A 19,610-nucleotide genomic window follows, 5' to 3' on the forward strand; every position below is an offset into this window, starting at 1 on the left:
AGAAAAGGCCTAAAAGTTTCAGAAAAGTGGTGAAGTCTAAAGTTTGTCAGCATGGGGTAGAAGAGTCAGTAATTTATGAGGAAGTAGGAACAGCAAAGGTAGGCTTTTGGGAAGTCTAGTATTGAATTCATTCGTCAATAGAATCCTATCTAATAAAGAGGGAATACGCTAATTGACCATCACTCCATCACAAAGATGGCTGCACCCACAGCTGAGGCCAAGTTCCCATAAGGAGCCTTAACGAGCAATCAGCAGGGACCTGAGGCTACGCCCTCCCCCACCCTGTGGGGCTTGACAGGGGATCTCAGGCCATGCCTCCCACCCGGCAGGGCTTGACAGGGGACCTCAAGGTGCACTTCCCATCCTGGTGCTGGGCTAGGGGACCTCAGGCTGCTCTCCCCGCCCCAGCGCCAGGCCAGGGGACCTGAGGCTACATCCCCTGCCCAGTGGGGCTTGACAAGGGTGGGATTGGCCGGGTCTGGATCTTGCTCAATGGGGGGGTCTAGCCGGGTCTGGGTCTCACACGATTTTGAGGCGCATGTGGGTGAGCAGGGACTTGACTCTGGGTCCTGTGGTGCGCCCCAGACTCTGACAGGAGGAAGATTTTCATATATATTTTACTAATTTTCTTTCATCTCTGACACTTCTATTATAGAGAAAGGGCAAATAGCAATATTAAATTATTTCCTCTAATTAATCCCCTTTTAATGTGCATGAATTTCGTGCACTGGGCCACTAGTAGATATTATGATATATAATCATGATTTTCTAACTCAAGCAGTAAATTAAAGTGTTAAGAAGTAAAGGCATTTTGAAAAATAAAAAAACTTAAGCAGCTATACAGAACTGAGTTATTGTTGCTGGGAGGAGAGGGAAATAGTGCTTCATCGCCCGAGGATAGGACTGCTGAGGAAGACTTTATAAGGCTGAGGAACACTTATTTGGGTGGCTATCAGAAGGGGGACATGTTGAGATGTAGTAGATACCAGGCTTCTTCCAAAGCAAGGAGAAAATGATGAGATCTAGTGCATACTGCTGACCTTAAACAGCCAGAGCTTTCCCCAGCAAAATGGGTTTATTGGGGAACAACAAAGAATTGTAATTCGGGACATTTCATCTAATTGCAACCAAGTGCAAGTCCCAAGAAGAAAGGAAAGGAGACTTGTTTCCTAGAGGAATGAATGAGAGAGTTCAGAGGGACTCTTGTAAACAAAGAGCCCATTGGAGGAAACAGCGAGTTTGAAGTGTAAAGGCTTTTCATTGGCTGAATTGTAACACTTTCCTTGGCTGAGTGGTTGTGCAGAGAAGACCCTCCTTCCTGCTGGGGTAGTAGAATTTTTTTTTTAAAGTCTTGGCCCTGGCCTAGTAGCTCAGTTGGTTAGAACATTGTCCTGATAACAACCAAGGTAGTGGGTTCAATCCCAGTCAGGGCACTTACTAGAATCAACCAGTGAATGCATAAACAAGTAGAACAGCTCTCTCCACCTACCTGTATCCCTCCCTCCCTTTCTCTCTAAAATCAATAAAAATAAATTTTAAAAAAATGTTCCTGATGAAGATGGAAAGTACTTCTATTAGGGGGTGAGAGCCCTCCCTACAGACACTCCCAACTCCAACTTAAATGTGGTTTCTGTTTATTAATTTTCGCAGTAGATAAAAGGTTTGGGTCCTATGAGTGAAGACCTTTCCTCCTAGACTAGAAAGAAGTAAAAAAGAATGAGGCAAGATGTGTGTGTGTGTGTGTGTGTGTGTGTGTGTGTGTGTGTGTGTGTGTGTGTAGGTGTAGGGGGTACATTTAAACCCCTAACTGTAGCAAAGGAGACCAGGGGCACTCACTCATATTTTATGATCTGGCCTTTTTCAGTAAATTTAGGAGGTGAGGTGATTAGTGACTGAGAGAGAGAGGTTCAGTTTAGCAGCACTGAGGAAGATTTGCAGCAGTTTGTGTGGGAATGCAGTGAAAAACCAGTTAAAGATAACTGAAAAGGTTGCTACACAGTATTGAGTTCATAATGAGGTTAAACAGCATGCATTTTCAGTATAATGAGTTGCCAGGGTTATGTGACTTCCTTCTGCAATGTTTAGCAGCCTGCTAGTGGAGAAACCAGCTGGCCGATTTACAAAGGGTGAAGAAGCGGAGGATGCGAGTGAACCCATTTTAGGAATAACTAAATGCTGAGGAGAGCCAGGATGTGCCTTTTTTAAAGCTGCATGCCAGTTGGTTTGGGTGTAGGTTACCCTCTGCAGATGCAGAAAACAGTTGGAGCTGCAAAGGGTGCTAAGGCAAAGGAGCTAAGGAAAAAGGGGGAGGCAGAAGTAAGAGGGAGGCACAGGAAGGGGCTTGGTGCCCAGGAAATGCAGGGAGGGTATCAGTGCTTAAGCAGGTAGAACTGGCATAGTTCAAGGAATGGTGCTTTTGCTACCTGACTGTAGGAACTGATGTGAGGATTTTAGAAATAATAAAGGTATTTAAGTGATCAAGGCAGTGGGCGTGGCAGAAAGGAGGAGCCTAAGTCCAGGTACAAATTCATAAATGATCATCAAGTAATGCCCATAAAATAGACAAAAAGAGAGCAAGCAAAAGAGAGAGAAATTATCTATAATAATAAAAGCATAATATGCTAATTAGACTAGACAGCTGAACGACCTTCTAGATGTCACTCTGATCGTCCTTCCAGATGACCTTCTGGGTGAAGCCGCGGCAGAGGTGGTTAGGGGCGATCAGGCAGGCAGGCAAGCAGTTAGGGGCGATCAGGCAGATAGGCGAGTGGTTAGGGGCAATGAGACAGGCAGGCAGGCGAGTGGTTAGGAATCAGTGGTCCTGGATTGCAAGAGGGACCGGGCCTAAACCAGCAGTTGGACATCCCCCAAGAGGTCCCAGATTGTGAGAGAGTGCAGGCCAGGCTGAGGGATACACACACACACACACACACACACACACACGCACGCACGCACGCACGCACGTACGTATGCACACACACACACACACACACACACACACACACACACACCATGCATGAATTTTGTGCACCAGGCCTCTAGTTATAAATAAACCAGAGAGACTTGAAAAGGCAGGTAATTCCTGAGTTGTAGTATTAGGTGATTTAAAAAAAAATAACCATTGACATCTCACTGGTAATATGGCATGTTAGAGGAATGTGGACAGGAAGACTTAATTTTTCAGATAATTTATATGTAATCAGGTGTGAACATTGGAATGCTCCTGCTCATCGATAGTTCACCTCAGTATATATTAAATGTGAATTGTAGTTCAATTTAACATTTTTTTTAAATGCTGGGTCCTATATTGTTGAACTCATATTTTAGCCATATAGTATTGAGGTGTTTTCAAAAAAAATCAGAAAAGAGAAAATATTATTTCTGGCATTTGAATTTTAACTATTTCTAAAACTATCTGAATTTGAACTATTTCTAAAAGTCCTATAGATGTATAGCAGAACCTGAGAATATCTGAATCCAGTTTCTGTTCTGCCACTAATTTTCTATGTGAATTTGACAAATGACTTAATATGCTAATACATACCAGATTTGCTCATCAATAGAATAGATATAGTGATTTTCTTTTTTAAAATCTTGGCGTGTTTTTTTAATTCTTCAATTATAGTTGACATTCAATATTATATTAGTTTCAGGAATACAGCATAGTGGTTATGCATTTACATACCTTACTAAGTGATCCCTCCGTAAGTCTAGTACCCATCTGGCACCAGATATAGGTATAACAGTAATATTGACTATATTCCCGATGCTGTACTTTACATCCTCATGACTGTTTTGTAACTGCCAATTGTAATTCTTAATCCCTTCACCTTTTTCACCCAGCCCACCCACTCCTTTACCTCTAGCAATCATCAGTTTATTCTTGGTATCAGTGAGTCTGTTTCTGTTGTGTTTATTTATTGTTTTTAGATTCTACATAAAAGTGAAATCAAGGTATTTATCTTTTTCTATCTGACTTATTTCAATGAGCATAATACCCTCTAGGTCCATCCATGTTGTTTTAATGGTAAAATTGCATTCCTTTTTATTGATGAGCAATATTCTGTTATGTATATTACATATATAGTATATATATTATATATTCTTTATCCAATCATCTATCAGTGAACACTTAGGTTGCTTCCATATCTTGGCTATTGTGAATAATGCTACAGTGAACATAGTGATATATGTATCTTTTAGAATTAGTGTTTTGAATTTCTTCAGATAAATACTAAGAAATTGAATTTCTAATGGAAGTTCTATTTTTAATTTTTTGAGGAACCTTCTGTTTTCCATAGTGCCTTCACCCATTTGCAGTCCCACAAGCAGTGCACAAGGGTTCCCTTTTCTCCACATCATGGCCAACGTTTATTGTTTGTTAATTTATTGATGATAGCCATTATGACAGTTGTGACGTGATATCTCATTGTAATTTTAATTTGCATTTCTGTGATGATTAGTAAATTGAGCAGCTTCTTTTCATATGTCTGTTGGCCATCTATATGTCCTATTTGGAGAAATGTTATTCCAGTCCTCTGCCCATTTTTTAATTGGATTGTTTGGATTTATTTGGTGGCTTTTTTTGTTTGTTTCTTTGTGGTTTTTTTGGGTTTTTTTTTGGTGTTAAGCTGTATGAGTTCATATATATTTTGAATATTAACCCTTTATCAAATGTATGATTGGTGAATATCTTTTCCCATTCAGTAGGTTGCTTTTTGTTTTGTTGATAGTTTCCTTTGCCGTGCAAAAACTTTTTAGTTTAATGTGGTCCCATTTGTTTATTTTTTCCTGTTGATTCCCTTGCCTGAGGATACATTAAAAAAAAAAAAAAGAATTACTAAAAGCAGTGTCAAAGAGTTTACTGCCTACATTTGCTTCTAGGAGTTTTGTGGTTCCTGATCTTACATATAAGTCTTTAATCCATTTTGAGTTTATTATTGTATACTAGAGGCCCGGTGCATGAAATTCGTGCATGGGGGGGGGTCCCTCAGCCCAGCCTGCACCCTGTCTAATCCAGGACTCCTCGGGGGATATCCAACTGCCAGTTTAGGCCCGATCCCTGTGGGCATCCCTCTCACAATCCAGGACCACTGGCTCCTAACTGCTCACCTGCCTGCCTGATCACCCCTAACCACCTCTGCCTGCCAGCCTGATGCCCCTAACTGCTCCCCTGCTGGCCTGATTGCCCCTAACTGCCCTCCCCTGCTGGCCTGATCGCTGCCTAACTGCCCTCCCCTGCTGGCCTGATTGCCCCCTAACTGCCCTCCCCTGCCAGCCTGGTCACCCCAACTACCTCTGCCTCAGCCCCGCCACCGTGGCTTTGTACGAAAGATGTCTGGTCTAATTAGCATATTACCCTTTTATTAGTATAGACCAGTAGTCTGCAAACTCATTAGTCAACAAAGCCAAATATCAACAGTACAACGATTGAAATTTCTTTTGAGAGCCAAATTTTTTAAACTTAAACTTCTTCTAACGCCACTTCTTCAAAATAGACTCGCCCAGGCCATGGTATTTTGTGGAAGAGCCACACTCAAGGGGCCAAAGAGCCGCATGTGGCTCGCGAGCCGCAGTTTGCCAACCACAGGTATAGACGGTATAAGAAAATGGTCTCGTTTCATTTTTTTGCATATATCTGTTCAACTTTCCCAACACCATTTATTGAAGAGACTATCTTTACCCCATTGTATGTTCCTGCCTTCTGTGTCATAAATTAATTTACCATATAGCCGTTTATTTATGGGTTCTCTATTCTGTCCTATTAATCTATATGTCTGTTTTTTATGCCAGTACAATGTTGTTTTGATCACTATAACATTGTAGTATAGTTTGATGTCAGGTAGCATGATACCTCCAACCTACTGGAATTTTTTTGTGGTTTATATTAATTGTAGGATTATTTGTTTTAGTTCTGTGAAAAATGTCATTGGTATTTTGATAGGTATTGCATTTAATCTATACATTGCTTTGGATTGTATGAACATTTAAACAATGATTATTCTTCCTTTCCATGATTATAGTATATATTTCCATTTATTTATATCTTCTTCAATTTCTTTCTTCAGTGTCTTATAATTTTCTGAGCATAGATCTTTTATCTCCTAGTTACATTTATTCCTAGGTATTTTTTATGCAATTGTAAATGGTATCTCTTTCTGATAGCTCATTATTGGTGTATAAAAATACAACTAATTTCTTAATATTAATTTTGAATCCTACTACTCCACTTATTTTATTTATCAGTTTTAATAGTTCTTTGGTGGAATAGATAGTATCATGTCATCTGCAAATAATGACACTTTTACTTCTTTCTTTTCAATTTATATGCCTTTTATTTGTCTAATTGTTGTGGCTAGGACTTCTAGAACTATGTTGAATAAGGATGAAAGTGGGCATCCTTGTCTTATTCCTGATCTTAAGGAAAACACTTTTAGCTTTTCACCATTGAGTATGATACTAATGTGTGTTTGTCACATATGGCCTATATTGTTTTGAGATATATTCTCTCTAATCTGACTTTGCTGAGTTTTATTTTTTATCATAAATGGATGATGGACTTTGTCAAATGCATTTTCTGCCTCTATTGATATGGTCATATGATTTTTATCCTTCATTTCATTTATGTGGTATAACATATTACTTGATTTGTGGATATTGAATTAACCTTGCATCCCAGAATAAATCCCACTTGATCGTGGTGTATGATCTTTTTAATGTATTGCTGGATTCGGTTTGCTAATATTTTATTGAGGATTTTTGCATGTATGTTCATCAGGGATATTACCTGATAATTTATTTTTTTATTATTTTTTTGTAATGTCTTTGTCTGGTTTTGAAATCAGGGTAATACTGGCCTCATAAGATGAGCTTTGAAGCCTTTCCTCCTCTTCAACTTTTTGTAATAGTTTGAGAAGGATATAGGTTAATTCTTTTGAATTTTTGGTAAAATTCACCTATGAAACCATCTGGTCCAGGACTTTTGTTTGTTGGGAGTTTTGTTTTGTTTTGTTTTTTTAATTATTGATTCTATTTTGTTAGTAGTTATGTCTTTCAGATTTTCTGTTTTCTTCTTGATTCTGTTGTGGAAGATATAATAGTGATTTTCTAACTCTAGCAGTTACTTGAAGTGTTAAGTTGTAAAGGCATTTTGAAAAATAAAAAACTTAAGCAGAAATACAGAGCTAAGTTATTGTTACTGGAGAATCAAATTAGAATTTCCAAATCAAGAATTTTAAAAAAAGGACTCTATTTACAATTTCAATTAAAGTAAGTCCTGGATTTAACTCAACTTCCATTGTTTTAGAAGGCTGGTTTTAGTTACTGATATTCTATCAAAATGTGAACATGTATAGCAAAGGAAAGTAGACACCTACAATGGGACTGTGTGTTCTAAATTCAGAATTATGAGTGATCTGAAAAACTCTGCGAAAAACTACAGGGGAGGAGGCTATCTTTTTGGACCACAAGCCCCCACTGTTTCTGAACATCATGGGCTCTGGCTCTCTGTCCATTCTTCTAAAGGCGATGCTCTGGACTTCCTGTAACTCTTTGCAGTTCTCTTGATTTGAAAGAAATCTCCTTAAAATGTGTTGCTATTATTGTTCTTGCATTGTTTGAAATCTGTGGATTAGCAGTTGTGTTGCTAAAAATATAACACTTTACTATTCCATGATGAGAAGAAGAAACTATAAGGGAGAGCTGGATAATTAACAAGCATTTAGCGGATCTTATAGAAAAATTGATTTGGTGTTACCTGTAATGATAGATAGATAGATAGATAGATAGATAGATAGATAGATAGATAGATAGATAGATAGAAAGATAGGTAGGTAGGTAGGTAGGTAGGTAGGTAGGTAGGTAGGTAGATAGATAGATAGATAGATAGATAGATAGATAGATAGATAGATAGATAGATAGAAAGATAGATAGATAGATAGATAGATAGACAGACAGATAGACAGATAAAGAGAGAAAGAAAATAGATAACCAAAAAAGCAGCTTATTGATGTTCTTAGAGGAAAATGACTATGTAAATAAACACATTGAATTTTATAAGGATAAAATGCGGAAATAAGTTGAAATAACTTCCATGGAAGTAGAGGCTTTGATCCTTTGAGAATGTGGGCAGCCTTAGGACATACATTTTCCCCAGGAGCGAGGGCTACGTGACTTGGGTGATGTCACCAGTGACTACTAACCACCACAGTGTAAACAAACATCAGCAGGAAATAAATGTGGGTAGGGCAAGGATCTAAAAGCATGCCTTCCTTCTAGAAACGTATCATGCCTTCCGACGTTAGTGGCTTGTTTTTTTGTTGGTTTTTCTTCCTAAGGGAAGAAAGGGGATGGAGCATAGCTGTTGCCTTCTGTCACAGAAACCTTTTGTTACAGAGGCAGTGTCTGCCCTTGACAAATGGATTTCCTTGTTGACAGTCTCTGTAACATCGAGGAGTAAGGAACTCTTGCTGCAGTTACTGGTTGCAAGCCCCAAACTGACAAGCTTGTCTGTGGAACTGCTAAGGAGAAAGTTTCAAGTTACCAGAATTAAGCAAGCCCACTGAGGAGCTGGAGCAGCGGCTGGAGGAGGAGGAAGGGGAGGAGAAGGAGGAGGAGGAGGCAGAGGAGGAGGAGGAGGAGGAGCAACAGCAGCCGCTAAAGAAGCAGATTAAGCATTGCAGCAGCTGCTCCTCTGATTGGCTGGATGGTTCAGCTGCTTCCTTGGAACAAAAGGTCAAAGTGGACTGCAGTGTAAATGTAGAGAGGCAGTCGATAAAATAGCATTGCTGGAGAAGTTTGGAGGCTGAGAGCAGCAGTGTTCTCGCTAGCTGCAGAGCAAGTTGCTTCAGCTGTGAGGCGCAGCCTCCCACCCAAGCCCAGCCTAGCCCCTGTAAGAAGACGTTCACTGGACAGACGACCACACTTGGCATATTGGCGTGGAAGAGGCACTTGTGAGGGTCCCTTGCAAATCTATGTACAAGAATGGCTTGTGAAATCATGCCTCTGCAAAGGTAGTATTCTTTCCTGTTTGTTTGTTTCATTCTGTTCTGTATTTTCTGAGTAGAAGCCAACCATATAACTTTGCCAACACTTGACATCTTCTAGTAACGTGCTGCAAACTGTGTAGAGTCCATGATACATACTGTTCTTCATTAAGTCCAGAAAAAAAAAATTATACTGCTTCTTTTACTGACACTTATGCCCAATTTATTATCTTTTTCACTTGATTATTATGTTAGGTTATTTTTCCCTTGAATAAAAGTAAATGTAAGAAAAGATCTATGAAATGTAAAGAAAAACTGAAGAATATATTGAGCAGGTTTGTAAGAAAACTGCATCAGCTTCTTATCAATGTTGTGAAGCTGTGGTAAGAACCAAGCTCGTTTTAAAGGCTGTCTATAGGCTACAAACCTTTTTAAAATGCATCTTAGAATCCCTCCCTTCTGGAGTTCAGGTCTAGACAAGGATTTTCTATCAATAAGTAGAATATAATACATGAACATAAGTGTTAAGGATAATATTTCCCTGTGAATAATTATAGATAGATTTATTACACAAATGACATCTTTTTAAAAATTACTACATAAGAACATTTGAGCACAAGACTGTTTTGTTCGTTAATGATTGTAAGGAATCATGGAGGTTGGGGTGGAGCAAAGAAATGTAGATTTAAACCAAGGGGTTTGTAAGAAAGAACACTGCTGGTGAACTAGTAAGTGAATGATGTGTCCTAGAATGTTAAAGCTGGAAGTCACCGGTGTGATGTCGGGGTCTAGTCCTTCAGTTTCACAACAAGAAAACTGAGGCATGGAGGAAGCCCAAGGTCACATTTCATAATTTTTAAAATGACTTCTGCCAATCATATTATCATATTTCAACTTCAACTGCTTTACCTGAAGTGGCGATCAATCCCATCTAAATACTTCCTTTAAGAAAACTATAGAGGGTTTTATTAGTGAAAATGATTTTTTTGAATCAAGTAATAAATCCAGTTTACAAAATTGAAAAAAAATCAGGACAAAAAATGAATTTCATTTTAAAAACCACGCCATCAATATTTTACTGAATGCTCATGTGGTTTTTTTTGTTGTTGTTAATAATCCTCACTGAGGACATTTTTTCCATCAATTTTCAGAGAGAGTGGAAGGGAGAGGTAGAGAGAGATATGAGGGAGACATAGGTTTGTTGCCTCCTGCACGCGCCCGACAAGGGCTGGGGATCGAGCTTGTAACTGAGGTATGTGCCCTTGACTGGAATCGTACCCAAGACCCTTCAGTCCATGGGCCAGGACGCTCCAACCACTGAGCCAAAACGGCTATGGCAAAATGTTCATGTTTTAATGATTAAAATAAGGTAAACGAAATTTGTGTTTATTTACAGAATGGGTCCTGCCAATGTATACCGTGAGATAAACCTGTGTACTTGTTTCTCTTTCCCTGTAATGACAGGTACACTGTAATGGGAACTTGATGGAGGAGTCCCAAAAATTCCTTCTGTAAATAATTAACCTAAAAAAGCATAAAGTGGTTTATAGATAGATATGAAATTTTTCCATATTAACCCACATGCTTGAAGCCTGCAAGAGACTAAAACTAATGTACACTTTTTGGAGTCTTGATTTGGTTTCCAACTTTAAAGTTAGGGATTAGTTTTTCTTGTAATGACGTCAGTTCTTAAGGGTCTTAAGCAAGTCATATTCTAAACAAGAATATTGGCTATTATGGAACGCTGTGATAAGCTACTTGATGATATAATAACAGTTAAGAAGAAATAGATCTTTATACTGCTAAAACACTGTTTAAGGAGCTAAGATGATGAAAGCTAAAATGGAATTTTCTCCAAAATTATTTTGCATTGTTAGTTCTTATCAATCAACCTATGTCAGAGGCATAATTTGAATCTGCATTCCAAAATGCTGACCAGCACATTCTCTGTTTGCCTAATCTGAGAGGTTAATTGGATTGATTACCCTGCAATGTTCATTTCTGGCCTCTGCCTGCCTTTGATTATAAACCTCCTGAAGGCAAGGACCAGGTTTGTGTGGTTCTCTTCGATAAGGATCTCTTGAGAACTTAAGCGCCGATGCAGAAAGCATTCCTGCTCCTGGTTCAGTATCTGGCTAAGGGTCTCGAGGACTCTCTGGTAATGATTGTTGCCAGCCGCCCCCACGGTTACGCCACCTGAAGGTTGCAGAGCCTGCTGGCTGCTGGGCTGAGAACTCAGCTCTGTTCTGTTTAAGAGCCTAAAGGGGGAAAACCTGGATTAAAAGTGAATGAGTAAAAGGATAGCGTTAGGTACCAGCTAAGGAAATTCATGCTCACTATTTATACTGAGCGGACAGACCAATGCCTCTCATACTTTAGGCGCGTGAAAATCACTGGAGTAACTTATTTTTAAAATTAACTTCGTCCTGCTGCCCTCCTTCCCTGGACTCCTGTATCGGAATCTGGGTGTGACAGGGAAATTATCTACATTTTAACAATCCTCCCAAAAGCAAATCTGATCAAAATGGTCCCCCACATTCAGAGAAACACTGACCTAAACTCTGGTTAATGATTATAGTAGGTATAAAATCATTGACAGCAGGTATATATAACAATCTAACAGTAAACTACTCAACATCCCCAAATAGCGTACTGCGTATCATTACCTTATATGAGGTGTTTTGTTTTGTTTTCATAATTGGTGCTTTCATTTACTAGGTGGTGAGTGTTACCTATTAAAGAAAAGCACCCTGAGAATGCTGTTTAAACATTTTTCTCTATGACCAAACACTACTCTGTACTACCGGTGATGCTAAGGTAATTAAGACACAAGCTCTGCCTAGCTGGTTTGGCTCAGTGGATAGAGCGACGGCCTGCGGACTGAAGGGCCCTGGGTTCCATTCCACTCAAGGACACATGCCCGGGTTGCAGGCTCAATCCCCAATAGGGGGCATGCAGAAGGCAGCCAATCAATGATTCTCTCTCATCATTGATGTTTCTATTTCTTCCTTTCCCTTCCTCTCTGAAATCAATAAAAATGTATTTAAAAAAAAAAAAAAAGGACAAAAGCTCTGCTTCAAAGAGGTCACATGCTGGTCAGAATGCAGACACATTACCAGACAATTACAATACATGTGGTGGACAGTACGATTAGCATAATAATAGAGATGTGCCTACATGGATAACATTGCCCTGTATTTTGTTTAACCTCATATAAGCATGATCTTATTGGAGGGCATGTTTGTACCCTAATGCCTACTTAGCTTGCAATTTCCAAGAGTGACTTTTTTAGCCTTTCTTAGCATATTGTGAAAGTATGTAGAAGATAAATTTGTTACTGCTAATCTGTAACTGAGATGAGAATAACAGATGAGGTTGAAAGCTCAGAATGAAAGAAAATACTTTAGTTCCCCCTTTAATGTATTTTGCTCTCTGTTTATTACTTAATGTAATTTGCAGACTTTCTAGGATGAAGTTGACTATTTAGAAACTCATGATCTTTAGAAAAAACTGCAGAAGCTGAATATTTAAAATATGACTCCTGTAGAGTAAAGAACTCAGTTGTTACATTTCACTTCAAATGGCATAAATTAAAGATGGGATCTTATTCTATACTATAGGCCCAATGCACAAAGTTCATGCAAGAGCAGGCCTTCCTTCCCCCGCTGCCAGCACCGGCTTCCCTCTGGCACCCGGGTCTCGGGCTTCCCTCGCAGCCCCGGCTTTGTCCGGGACGTTCGGTCTAATTAGCATATTACACTTTTATTATTATAGATCACTGAGATGGTGAAATTATCCCAATTATTTTTAAAATACTATAATATGTACACATATTTCTTTTTTAAAATACATTTTTATTTATTTCAAAGAGGAAAGGAGAAGAAGAGAGAGATAGAAACATCAGTGATGAGAGAGAATCTTTGATTGGCTGCCTCCTGCACGCCCCCCCACTGGGGATGGAGCCTACAATGCAGGCATGTGCCCTGTCCGGAATCAAACCCTGGACCCTTCAGTCCACAGGCCGACACTATATCCACTGAGCCAAACCAGCTAGGGCTACGCATATTTCTTATACTTAATTTTAAAACTCAACACATTGTGTAGCATTAGATGGATATTCTTGCTATCAAAAAAAGCACTCCAAAAGAAATAAAATAATATAGAAGTAAGTGGAGAAACGATATTAAGAATTGAAATAAAAGTTTTTATTTCTTTAGGTGACTAAATAGACCTTCTGTCACTAATGAGATAACATGTTTTATCAGATTCCAGACTTTACTTATGCCTCAGGCTCTTTCCATGATTCATATTCGTTGGATTATTTTCCTTAGATATTGTGGATCTGTAGGTAAGGATCTCTAATTTATTTATCACTAGACTTCAGTAGACTAACAAAGTCTTAACTCTTAGTCTTTTGACTATGACAAAACACTCAACGTTCACAGGAGTAATTTGATTTGCTAGATCAACTTTCCAATACCCGTTAACTCAATTTCTACCCACAAAGAGTAATGGTGGAGGATGAAGTTAAGAGCACTGATGGTTAATTTGGATTCCTTTGGTTTTATTGCACTATCATCTACTTTCATGTGTCAGTGTCCTCTTCTTTCCTTGGCTTATTTACCATAGTGGGAAACTTACATTAATAATCTCTATGTAATTCTCTTTTTTTATTGCTTCCTCCGGGCAATGATGATATTTAACATGTTAATGAATGTTTGTTTTATGATGGTGAAATACATGTAATTTCGAATTGCAGCGGCTCTTTTAAGAAGACTTACAGCAACGGGGTTAATTAGCATGTGTTATTGACCCAGCATAGGAAAATTCCACTAAAATTTCTTACAGCAGAATTCATCTGGTCTTTCTAAGTATTGGTCTTTAGAATATCCTTTTGCAAACCAGGTAAACATTGATAACCTGGGGGATGATGTGGGAGTTAACTAGGGAACAAGCCAGGTGATAACAGTCCTGCTCATGTGTCTTCTGTGCGGTGTTAGAGAGCCCCCTGCTGCTTGTGGTGGTGACACCTTCCATTTGTCTGTAAACTCATGGTATTCATAACTTGTTGCCATTTTGATAACACTCCCTGCACGCCTCCCTCTCCCTCCACAAACACAGTCTAAGTGGGAGTTAAAAGCTGCTTCACTTCAAACCTGGGTTAATTTACGGGGTTGTGTAACTTAGACTTTATCATCTACTGTATATGGTCAGTGTTCGGTAGGAACAAGAATTCATTGAGAACAAATAAGATCTCTGTGAGCTCTATTCCCATATTGTGGTTGCAGTATCTCTGGAGTTTAGCTGTTTCCTCAATACTCCAAATAAAGATGATAGTATGAACTGAATAAAGTGGTGATATTTTTCAGTTTTATGGAGATCACCCTGTTTAAACTACTGGAAAAGTAGAGGTGTTGGACATTCAGCACCAAACAGTGGGGAAAGCAACGGAAAGGTAGTAAACTTGCCACTAAAAACCATATCCAGACACTGCCTCCCACTTGAATTTGGGCAGATCATTTTCTTCATTGGTAAAATGGGATGATAATTCCCAACATAGTTACTTATGGAGGAAACTTTGTTGTTAAAGAATAAGATGGTTCTTTGAAAAAAAATAAAACTACTCAGGCCGAAACCGGTTTGGCTCAGTGGATAGAGCGTCGGTCTGCGGACTGAAGCGTCCCAGGTTCGATTCCGGTCAAGGGCATGTACATTGGTTGCGGGCACATCCCCAGTGGGGGGTGTGCAGGAGGCAGCTGGTCAATGTTTCTCTCTCATCGATGTTTCTAGCTCTCTATCCCTCTCCCTTCCTCTCTGTAAAAAATCAATAAAATATATTTTTTAAATAAATAAATAAATAAAACTACTCAGATGTAGAGTAGTATGTTGCCTTACTTTTGATTTTGTTATTCTTGTGGGGTTTTTTTACAATATACAAAATAAATCTATTACCAGATTGTAGATACAAAATAATTAGCCATTTACATGCAATAAACATTAATATTTCAAGAAAAATGACTTTAAATAAAATAATAGTACATGCAATAAACATTAATATTTCAAGAAAAAATATTTTAAATATAATAATATTACCAGACCTGTACTAACATAGTATAATATCACAAAAGTTGTAGGAAATATTAAAAATCTGAAAATAACAGGATGACTTCTATTCTATTCTAACTAGAGGCCCCGTGCACGAGGGGGGTGTCCCCTCAGCCCAGCCTGCACCCTCTCCAATCCGGAACCCCTCTTTGGGATCAGGCCTAAACCGGCAGTTGGACATCCCTCTCACAATCCTGGACTGCTGGCTCCTAACTGCTCACCTGCCTGCATGCCTGATTGCCCCCAACTGCTCCCCCCTGCCAGCCTGGGTACCTCTAACTGCCCCCCCCCCGACCAGCCTGGTTGCCCCTTACTGCCCCCCTCTGGTGGCCTAGTGCCCCCCCAACTGTCCCCCTCTGCAAGCCTGGTTGCCCCTCACTGCCCCCCATGCTGGCCTGGTTGCCCCCAACTGCCCCTCTGATGGCCTGGTCACCCCACGCAGCCTGCTGTTCAGTCATTTGGTCATCCTTCACTAACCCCTCTGCCGGCCTGGTCGCCCCACGCAGCCTGCTGTTCAGTCGTTTGGTCGTCCCTCACTAACCACCGTGCAGCCCTGGTCGCCCACGCAGCCTGCTATTCAGTCATTTGGTCATCCCTCACTAACCCCCTTGCCAGCCTAGTTGCCCCACACAGCCTGCTGTTCAGTCATTTGGTCATCCCTCACTAACCCCCTGCCGGCCTTGTCACCCCACTCAGCCTGCTGTTCAGTCATCCGTCCAGTTGTTTCGGTTGTGACGGCCCTGGCTTTTTATATATTAGGAAGTATTTTTTTTCTTCTGGATCTATTTTTGTTCATCAGTTTATGTTGTTCGTTATATTCCACAAATGAGTGAGATCATGTGATAATTATCTTTCTCTGACTGGCTTATTTCGCTTAGCATAATGCTCTCCAGTTCCATCCATGCTGTTGCAAATGGTAAGAGTTCCTTCTTTTTTACCACAGTGTAGTATTCCATTGTGTAGATGTACCACAGTTTTTTAATCCACTCATCTGCTCATGGAGACTTAGGCTGTTTCCAAATCTTAGCTCTTGTAAATTGTGCTTCTATGAACACAGGGGTGCATATATCCTTTCTGATTGGTGTTTCTGGTTTCTTGGGATATATTCCTAGAAGTGGGATTACTGGGTCAAATGGGAGTTCCATTTTTAATTTTTTGAGGAAACTCCATACTGTTTTCCACAGTGACTGCACCAGTCTGCATTCCCACCAGCAATACACGAGGATTCCTTTTTCTCCGCATCCTCGCCAGCACTTCTTGTTTGTTGATTTGTTGGTAATAGCTGGTACCACATTGTCATTTCGATTTGCATCTCTTGGATGATTACTAACTTTGAGCATATTTTCATATGTCTCCTGACCTTCTGTATGTCCTCTTTCAAAAAGTGTCTATTTAGGTTCTCTGACCATTTTTTGATTGGATTGTTTATCTTCTTTTTGTTAAGTTGTATGAGTTCCCTGTAAATTTTGGAGTTTAAACCCTTATCAGAGGTAACAGTGAAAAATATGTTCACTCATGCAGTGAGCTTTCTTGTTGTTTTGTTGATGGTTTCTTTTGCTGTGCAGAAGCTTTTTATTTTGATGTAGTCCCATTTGTTTATTTTCTCTTTAGTTTCCTTTGCCCTAGGAGCTGTATCGGTAAAGATATTGCTACGACATATGTCTGCTATTTTGCTGCCTATGGATTCTTCTAAGATATTTTGGTTTTCTGTCTTAACATGTAAGTCCTTTAGCCATTTTGAGTTTATTTTTGTGTATGGTGTAAGTTGGTGGTCTAGTTTCATTTTTTTGCACAGATCTGTCCAATTTTCCAACACCATTTATTAAAGAGACTGTCTTGGCTCCATTGTATGCTCTTGCCTCCTTTGTCAAATATTAACCCATTGTACACCATAAGCATCTGTAGATGAAAGTGGCGGACCTTCCCCACAGGCCACACACATCTATAAAAAAAAAAAAAGTTCTCCCTAAGTGGCAGCCCTGACCAACTTTAAAATCATTTTTCAGGCGAATTTTCAGCTAAAAAATAATCAAGAACACCCGAATTGTGAGTAATATTTTTATAATACTCATTACAAATTGATTTTTTTAATTAAATTCAAAATATCATGGCATGTGGGGATGGTTTCCATTTTGGATGTGTGGCAGTTAACTAGTTAATTGAGTATAATGGCTTATGTCGATTTCTATGTTCTCTGTTCTGTTCCACTGGTCTATATGTCTGTTCTGTGCCAGTACCAGGCAGTTTTGAGAACAGAGGCTTTGAAGTATAGCTTGATATCTGGTATTGTGATCCCTCCAAATTAGTTCTTCTTTCTCAAGATTGCTATGGCTATTCGGGGTCTTCTTCTTTTATTCCATATGAATTTTTGGAGAGTTTGTTCTAAGTCTGTGAAATATGCCCATTGGTATTTTAATGGGGATTGCATTGAATCTGTATATTGCTTTAGGTAGTATGGACATTTTAATAATGTTGATTCTACCAATTCATAAACACGGTATATTCTTCCATTTGTTTATGTCTTCCTCTATCTCTTTGCAATATCCTGTAGTTTTCCAATTACAGGTCTTTTACCTTAGTTAAGTTATTCCTAGATATCTTAAATTTTTTTAGTGCAATGGTAACAGATTGTTTTTTTATTTTCTCTTTCTGTGACTTCATTATCTATACTAATAAAAGCCTAGGTGGTCCTCGCACTCAATGGCATCACAAGATGGCCACCAGTACAGTGGAGGTGGGGCCCGGCGGCCGCTTTGCCTGGTGAGGCCTGGGGGTCCCATGGCTCCGCGCAGGTGCAGAGGAGGCTGGTCCCTGCATCTCCACCACCTCGCGCGCGCGGAGGAGGCAGGTCCTGGGGGAGGAGGCAGGTTGCGGCAGGAGAGGGCAGTTGGGGGCGATCAGGCTGGCAGAGGCAGTTAGGGGTGATCAGGCAGGCAGAGTGCTTAGGGGTGATCAGGCAGGAATGCGAGCAGTTAGGGGCCAGAATCCCGGATTGCGAGAGGGATGTCCAACTGCCAGTTTAGGCCCGATCCTCTGCAGGATCCCAGAGGGGTCCCAGATTTCGAGAGGGTGCGGGCCAGGCTGAAAGACACCCCCCCACCCCCACCCCCAACGGGCCTCTAGTTGATGTATAAAAAAGCCATATATTTCTGGGTGTTAATTTTGTATTTTGCTACATTGCTGAATTCATTTATTAAGTCTAGTAGTTTTTTGATGGAGTCTTTAGGGTTTTTTATGTGCAATATCATGTCATCCACGAGTAATGACAGTTTTACTTATCCTTTTCCAATTTGGATGCCTTTTATTTATTTTTCTTGTCTGATCACTACGGCTAGCACTTCTAGTACTATGTAGAATAGGAGTGGTGAGAATGGACATCCCTATCTTATTCCTGTTCTTAGGGGAAATTGTTTTAGTTTTTGCCCATTGAGTATGATGTTCGCTGTGGGTTTGTCATATATGGTCTTTATCATGTTGAGATATGTTCCTTCTATTCCCACTTTGCTGAGAGTTTTTATCAAAAATGGGTGTTGGACTTTGTTGAATGCTTTCTCTGTCTATTGACATGATCATGTGATTTTTGTCTTTCATTCTGTTTATGTAATGTATCATGTTTATTGATTTGTGAATATTGTACCAGCCTTGCATCCCTGGAATAAATCCCGCTTGATCATGGTTTATGATCTTTTAAACATATTGCTGGATGCAGTTTGCTAATATTTTGTTGAGGATTTTAGCATCTGTGTTCATCAGGGATTTTGGCCTATAATTCTCTTTCTTTGTAGTGTTCTTTATCTGTATCCTAAAAATGCCTATGTGACCTTTAAAAGTCACTCCCAGTGTCACTCACATCACCTACCTGCCAGCCTTCATGTTTAAGGCCTAGACCTCTGTCCTCTGCCTGGCTCTGTGGCCTCCAGCTAGTTGATCGACCTTTGTAAGACTTGTTTTTCTTATCTGAAAAGTCTGCTTAGTGATACTTCTCCCCCCCCCTGCCCCCCCATACACACACACACACAAGGCTGTCTTTGAGAATTGAATGAGAAGATGTATAGGAAGCTCTTGGCCTAAAACCTGGCTTATTATGGCAAGTCCTCAGTGTATGGTATCCCTTTTTCATAATAGTATCCCTTTTTAAACTTATCGATCATTATCAAATTTGAAGTTGCTATTTCTTCCTGGCCTATACATTCTGTGAGGGTTAGGGACAGTTCTTATTAGCCTGTACCTCCGGCACCTATCATAGGCTCTGATAAGGAGAAGACCTCAGAAAATGCTGGCTGAGCACGTGAATGTGGTTGTAGAAGCTCACAGAGCCGAGTGCAGGTACATCAAGCCTTCACACCGTCACCAGTGGCTCTTCATCCTAAAAACCAGCACAGAATCATGACAATGTAGAAACAAGTCCTTGAGTCATTTTTCTGTGCAGAGCCCTCCACTGGCGGCAGGCGGTTTGCTAGGGGGAAGATGACAGGGTAATTTTCATTGCTTTCTATGCAGTTTATCGCCTTCAAAAAATCC

At 39.9% G+C, this 19,610-nt stretch overlaps 1 protein-coding gene across 7 annotated transcripts in view; it reads left to right on the forward strand.

Annotated features, from left to right (window-relative positions):
- FAM13A (family with sequence similarity 13 member A) overlaps positions 1-19,610 on the forward strand; it is a 296,829-nt gene that overhangs the window by 187,084 nt on the left and 90,135 nt on the right. For 2 of the 7 annotated variants that reach the window (XM_079771468.1, XM_079771469.1), the window contains exon 1: positions 8,610-9,011. The exons of the other annotated variants lie outside the window; for them this stretch is intronic. In XM_079771468.1, the coding sequence (XP_079627594.1) occupies positions 8,983-9,011 (29 nt within the window). In that variant the 5' untranslated portion in view covers positions 8,610-8,982. Of the gene's footprint in view, positions 1-8,609; positions 9,012-19,610 lie in introns of those variants that run through there. 7 annotated transcript variants of the gene reach the window in all.

This window comes from Cnephaeus nilssonii (genome assembly GCF_951640355.1).
Source record: "Cnephaeus nilssonii genome assembly, chromosome: 1".
Lineage (NCBI taxonomy): Eukaryota > Metazoa > Chordata > Mammalia > Chiroptera > Vespertilionidae > Cnephaeus > Cnephaeus nilssonii.